This window comes from Trypanosoma melophagium (assembly GCF_022059095.1).
Source record: "Trypanosoma melophagium isolate St. Kilda chromosome Unknown ctg33segment3, whole genome shotgun sequence".
NCBI classification, from domain to species: Eukaryota; Euglenozoa; class Kinetoplastea; order Trypanosomatida; family Trypanosomatidae; genus Trypanosoma; species Trypanosoma melophagium.
The window spans coordinates 892-7,500 of NW_027125170.1; the positions used below are offsets into that span (position 1 = coordinate 892).

General features: G+C 53.7%; 3 protein-coding genes across 3 annotated transcripts in view; all 3 read right to left on the reverse strand.

Annotated features, from left to right (window-relative positions):
* Positions 1-223: 223 nt before the first annotated feature.
* On the reverse strand, positions 224-589 carry LSM04_008417 (uncharacterized protein; the record flags this gene model as incomplete). Its single annotated transcript, XM_067332672.1, has 1 exon — positions 224-589. One exon carries the CDS (start codon positions 587-589, stop codon positions 224-226), a length of 366 nt encoding a protein of 121 aa, XP_067188969.1.
* A 2,670-nt stretch (positions 590-3,259) lies between these two features.
* Positions 3,260-3,643, reverse strand: LSM04_005578 (uncharacterized protein; the record flags this gene model as incomplete). Its single annotated transcript, XM_067332786.1, has 1 exon — positions 3,260-3,643. One exon carries the CDS (start codon positions 3,641-3,643, stop codon positions 3,260-3,262), a length of 384 nt encoding a protein of 127 aa, XP_067188966.1.
* Positions 3,644-6,313: 2,670 nt separating this feature from the next.
* LSM04_008188 (uncharacterized protein) overlaps positions 6,314-6,609 on the reverse strand; it is a gene marked incomplete at both ends in the record, with an annotated part of 384 nt that continues 88 nt past the window's right edge. Inside the window, one exon of the mRNA XM_067332899.1 lies at positions 6,314-6,609. This exon is cut by the window's right edge and continues 88 nt beyond it. Within this exon, the coding sequence (XP_067188968.1) occupies positions 6,314-6,609 (296 nt within the window).

The following is a 6,609-nucleotide window of genomic DNA, read 5'->3' on the forward strand; positions in this document are numbered from 1 at the left end:
CTGCCATTCCTGAGACCGGGAGTAACGTGTGTATGAGCCTGCAGGCCGAATGTTCTCAGTGGAGTATCTTGCTCTGTTCATCACTGCGTTATTGCTTCATCTCTGGGCCCCAAGTCATAAGAACGTGCGTTCTCTTTCCCCTCCACCCCCTTCGCTTTGTGCTTGTGTGAAGAACTCTCTTGCGGCAGCACCATAAAGACATGTCCTCATTTGTTTCCCTCCGTTACCTCTGCGGTAGCTGCCCCCGTTGTTGTTTCCCGATCGCACGAGTACGTGTGGACGGGCTGTGAGCTGTGTGCTCGGGGTGCGGTTGTGAGCGAACACTTGAATTGTTATGGCCGACTGTTGTTGCCGGTGGAATGCTCAGGTGTGCACGTCCAGCGGCAACATTCTGCCACCACAGGGGTGTGTCTCTCTTTTTCGTTTTTCTTTTTTTGCTCTGGGTTTCTGGATGCGAGACGGGGACTAATGGAGTTGCACATCGTCCTTGTCTCAAGTAGTTAGGTACGGCTTGCCTCTGTGCAGTTTGTACTGCATGTCTCCTCTCTGTTGGACTGGCACCACGGCTAGTGGTAACAGTGTGTGTCATTTTTCTCCCACGCAGAATCCTCTTCTCATCCCTTTCCTGTCTGCAATCCATCTCTGTGTATAGAGAAGCCCTACATCCTAGTGCTCTTGCAATCAAAGACTACCAAGCAAACCACCTGGAGGGGGTCCGTGTCCTTCGGATCATCGCCTGGGGTTCACTGCGAAGAGTCAAAACAATGAGAAAACCTGGACCAATGTGGCGCGAAATGCCCCGTCATGTGTTTTTCGCGCTTCTTGTCTTGGTATGGTGCACCAGTGGAGCAGCGCACGCCGCAACCACCCCAAGGCGCCAAACATACAGAACAGTGCTTTTTGAGCGGATGAAGTCGACGGTGCCCTTTGAGCAGGACGACGGAACGGTCATTCAGAGGGTGGTACATTCTTTCCGTATTCCCTCGCTTGTGGAGGTGGACGGAGTGATGGTTGCCATTGCAGACGCCCGCTATACATCGTCCAACGACAATTCCTTCATCGAGACAGTGGCAAAATTCAGTGTGGACAATGGTGAAACGTGGGAGACGCAAATCGCAGTTAAGAATTGTCGTGAGAGTCTCGTTTCTCGTGTGGTGGACCCCACGGTGATCGTGAAGGGGAACAAAATCTACATCCTCGTGGGGAGTTACAAGTGGTCGAGGTCCTACTGGATTTATACCAAGGGCGAAGACTGGGAACCTCTGTTGGCCGTTGGTGAGGTAAGAAAAACAAAAATCAGCGGCAATGTAACTGCAACGATCAAATGGGGAAATGCCACCCCACTGGTATATAAGGTCCCTGAGCAGGTTGCGGGGGCATCTATACGTCAGTTCCTCGGGGGTGTGGGGACTGCCATTACGACGGCCGACGGTATCCTTGTGTTCCCCGTACAGGTAATGAACAAGAAGAAAATGGTTGTCTCCCTAGTCATGTATTCTGCTGACGATGGTGGAACATGGAGGTTCGCAAACGGGATGACGGACGTCGGGTGTACTGAACCCGTTGTCCTTGAGTGGGAAGGGAAGCTCATCTTGAACACTCGCGTTGACATCGGCTATCGCAAGGTGTATGAGTCCACAGATATGGGGGAGACATGGAAGGAGGTTGTCGGAACACTCTCCCGAGTGTGGGGCAACTCACCAACACGTAAAGGACCTGGCAGCAAGAGCAGCTTCATTCCTGTAACAATTGGAGGCAAGCGTGTGATGCTATTTACACACCCCTGAACTACAAGGGGATGTGGGAGCGCGACCGACTCCACCTGTGGCTGACGGACAACAACCGCATATTTGATGTTGGTCAGATTTCTGTTGGAAGTGAGAATGCTGCGTACAGCTCCCTGCTGTACAAGGATGACAGGTTGTTCTGCCTACACGAAACAAATCTTCAGGAGGCTTACAGTATCGTCTTTGTGCGCCTGATTGATGAGCTAAATGTGATCAAGGCCGTGGTGGCGTCGTGGGTGGCGCAGGATAACTACTTCTCGCATATTTGCACTCCCACGGATCCTCAGACGCCGCCTCGTGAGAATGGATGTGGTGCTCCTTTCCCCACTGTGGGAATTGTTGGGTTCTTGTCAGACAGTGTTGAAGAGGGCGTCTGGCATGACGTCTACCACTGCATGGGGGCCAACGTGATCAAGGGAGAGAAGGTTCCTGGTGGCTTTAGGTTCAGGGGAAGTGGGGGCGGCGCGCAGTGGCCAGTGGGCAAGCAGGGCCAGAACCAGCTGTACCATTTTGCAAACTACATGTTCACCCTGGTGGCAACAGTGTCAATCAATGAGCTCCCGCCAGACGACAGCGTGGTGCCGCTGCTGGGTGTGAGTCTGGACGACTCTGTGGAGCACAAGCTCCTCGGGCTGTCGTACAGCAGCAACCTGCGGTGGATACCAATATACGGCACATATCAGGCCTCGTCCATGCAGCTGTTGGTGCCGAACAGAACGCACCAGGTGGTACTCACGTACCAGGACGGGGTGGGCTCTATCTATGTTGACGGAAGGCCTCTGGAGGAGTCGGGGAAGAGGCTTCCAGGTATATGGCCGCAGGGCATCAAGATTTCACACTTCTATATTGGCGGGTATGAGAACCGGAGTATGAAGTCAGACACTCACGTCACGGTTACTAATGTTCTTCTTTACAACCGCCAGTTGAACCAGAGCGAGGTGGAGACAGTCTTGTTGAACAAAGACAAGATTGCTGTCGCGACGGAGGTGATTCCATATTTGCAGCGGGGGAGCATAATCCCGACTATCTCGGTGGCCCCCTCTACTCCCTCTCCGACGGCCGAAAACACCAGCGCACCTTTGCACAGGGAGACCCAACCATCACCTGGCGCGCCGATGGCACAGGGCAGCACTTCCATCACGACGAGCAGCGGGGGCAAGGTGGTGGCGGGACTCAACACCAGTGGGATCCCTGACCCCGAGTAATTGCCTCCCCCTACCCCCCATTTTCCGGCAAGTATTGATGTTGGGGCGACCAGTGAGTACGCTGCCATTCCTGAGACCGGGAGTAACGTGTGTATGAGCCTGCAGGCCGAATGTTCTCAGTGGAGTATCTTGCTCTGTTCATCACTGCGTTATTGCTTCATCTCTGGGCCCCAAGTCATAAGAACGTGCGTTCTCTTTCCCCTCCACCCCCTTCGCTTTGTGCTTGTGTGAAGAACTCTCTTGCGGCAGCACCATAAAGACATGTCCTCATTTGTTTCCCTCCGTTACCTCTGCGGTAGCTGCCCCCCGTTGTTGTTTCCCGATCGCACGAGTACGTGTGGACGGGCTGTGAGCTGTGTGCTCGGGGTGCGGTTGTGAGCGAACACTTGAATTGTTATGGCCGACTGTTGTTGCCGGTGGAATGCTCAGGTGTGCACGTCCAGCGGCAACATTCTGCCACCACAGGGGTGTGTCTCTCTTTTTCTTTTTTCTTTTTTTGCTCTGGGTTTCTGGATGCGAGACGGGGACTAATGGAGTTGCACATCGTCCTTGTCTCAAGTAGTTAGGTACGGCTTGCCTCTGTGCAGTTTGTACTGCATGTCTCCTCTCTGTTGGACTGGCACCACGGCTAGTGGTAACAGTGTGTGTCATTTTTCTCCCACGCAGAATCCTCTTCTCATCCCTTTCCTGTCTGCAATCCATCTCTGTGTATAGAGAAGCCCTACATCCTAGTGCTCTTGCAATCAAAGACTACCAAGCAAACCACCTGGAGGGGGTCCGTGTCCTTCGGATCATCGCCTGGGGTTCACTGCGAAGAGTCAAAACAATGAGAAAACCTGGACCAATGTGGCGCGAAATGCCCCGTCATGTGTTTTTCGCGCTTCTTGTCTTGGTATGGTGCACCAGTGGAGCAGCGCACGCCGCAACCACCCCAAGGCGCCAAACATACAGAACAGTGCTTTTTGAGCGGATGAAGTCGACGGTGCCCTTTGAGCAGGACGACGGAACGGTCATTCAGAGGGTGGTACATTCTTTCCGTATTCCCTCGCTTGTGGAGGTGGACGGAGTGATGGTTGCCATTGCAGACGCCCGCTATACATCGTCCAACGACAATTCCTTCATCGAGACAGTGGCAAAATTCAGTGTGGACAATGGTGAAACGTGGGAGACGCAAATCGCAGTTAAGAATTGTCGTGAGAGTCTCGTTTCTCGTGTGGTGGACCCCACGGTGATCGTGAAGGGGAACAAAATCTACATCCTCGTGGGGAGTTACAAGTGGTCGAGGTCCTACTGGATTTATACCAAGGGCGAAGACTGGGAACCTCTGTTGGCCGTTGGTGAGGTAAGAAAAACAAAAATCAGCGGCAATGTAACTGCAACGATCAAATGGGGAAATGCCACCCCACTGGTATATAAGGTCCCTGAGCAGGTTGCGGGGGCATCTATACGTCAGTTCCTCGGGGGTGTGGGGACTGCCATTACGACGGCCGACGGTATCCTTGTGTTCCCCGTACAGGTAATGAACAAGAAGAAAATGGTTGTCTCCCTAGTCATGTATTCTGCTGACGATGGTGGAACATGGAGGTTCGCAAACGGGATGACGGACGTCGGGTGTACTGAACCCGTTGTCCTTGAGTGGGAAGGGAAGCTCATCTTGAACACTCGCGTTGACATCGGCTATCGCAAGGTGTATGAGTCCACAGATATGGGGGAGACATGGAAGGAGGTTGTCGGAACACTCTCCCGAGTGTGGGGCAACTCACCAACACGTAAAGGACCTGGCAGCAAGAGCAGCTTCATTCCTGTAACAATTGGAGGCAAGCGTGTGATGCTATTTACACACCCCCTGAACTACAAGGGGATGTGGGAGCGCGACCGACTCCACCTGTGGCTGACGGACAACAACCGCATATTTGATGTTGGTCAGATTTCTGTTGGAAGTGAGAATGCTGCGTACAGCTCCCTGCTGTACAAGGATGACAGGTTGTTCTGCCTACACGAAACAAATCTTCAGGAGGCTTACAGTATCGTCTTTGTGCGCCTGATTGATGAGCTAAATGTGATCAAGGCCGTGGTGGCGTCGTGGGTGGCGCAGGATAACTACTTCTCGCATATTTGCACTCCCACGGATCCTCAGACGCCGCCTCGTGAGAATGGATGTGGTGCTCCTTTCCCCACTGTGGGAATTGTTGGGTTCTTGTCAGACAGTGTTGAAGAGGGCGTCTGGCATGACGTCTACCACTGCATGGGGGCCAACGTGATCAAGGGAGAGAAGGTTCCTGGTGGCTTTAGGTTCAGGGGAAGTGGGGGCGGCGCGCAGTGGCCAGTGGGCAAGCAGGGCCAGAACCAGCTGTACCATTTTGCAAACTACATGTTCACCCTGGTGGCAACAGTGTCAATCAATGAGCTCCCGCCAGACGACAGCGTGGTGCCGCTGCTGGGTGTGAGTCTGGACGACTCTGTGGAGCACAAGCTCCTCGGGCTGTCGTACAGCAGCAACCTGCGGTGGATACCAATATACGGCACATATCAGGCCTCGTCCATGCAGCTGTTGGTGCCGAACAGAACGCACCAGGTGGTACTCACGTACCAGGACGGGGTGGGCTCTATCTATGTTGACGGAAGGCCTCTGGAGGAGTCGGGGAAGAGGCTTCCAGGTATATGGCCGCAGGGCATCAAGATTTCACACTTCTATATTGGCGGGTATGAGAACCGGAGTATGAAGTCAGACACTCACGTCACGGTTACTAATGTTCTTCTTTACAACCGCCAGTTGAACCAGAGCGAGGTGGAGACAGTCTTGTTGAACAAAGACAAGATTGCTGTCGCGACGGAGGTGATTCCATATTTGCAGCGGGGAGCATAATCCCGACTATCTCGGTGGCCCCCTCTACTCCCTCTCCGACGGCCGAAAACACCAGCGCACCTTTGCACAGGGAGACCCAACCATCACCTGGCGCGCCGATGGCACAGGGCAGCACTTCCATCACGACGAGCAGCGGGGGCAAGGTGGTGGCGGGACTCAACACCAGTGGGATCCCTGACCCCGAGTAATTGCCTCCCCCTACCCCCCATTTTCCGGCAAGTATTGATGTTGGGGCGACCAGTGAGTACGCTGCCATTCCTGAGACCGGGAGTAACGTGTGTATGAGCCTGCAGGCCGAATGTTCTCAGTGGAGTATCTTGCTCTGTTCATCACTGCGTTATTGCTTCATCTCTGGGCCCCAAGTCATAAGAACGTGCGTTCTCTTTCCCCTCCACCCCCTTCGCTTTGTGCTTGTGTGAAGAACTCTCTTGCGGCAGCACCATAAAGACATGTCCTCATTTGTTTCCCTCCGATACCTCTGCGGTAGCTGCCCCCCGTTGTTGTTTCCCGATCGCACGAGTACGTGTGGACGGGCTGTGAGCTGTGTGCTCGGGGTGCGGTTGTGAGCGAACACTTGAATTGTTATGGCCGACTGTTGTTGCCGGTGGAATGCTCAGGTGTGCACGTCCAGCGGCAACATTCTGCCACCACAGGGGTGTGTCTCTCTTTTTCTTTTTTCTTTTTTTGCTCTGGGTTTCTGGATGCGAGACGGGGACTAATGGAGTTGCACATCGTCCTTGTCTCAAGTAGT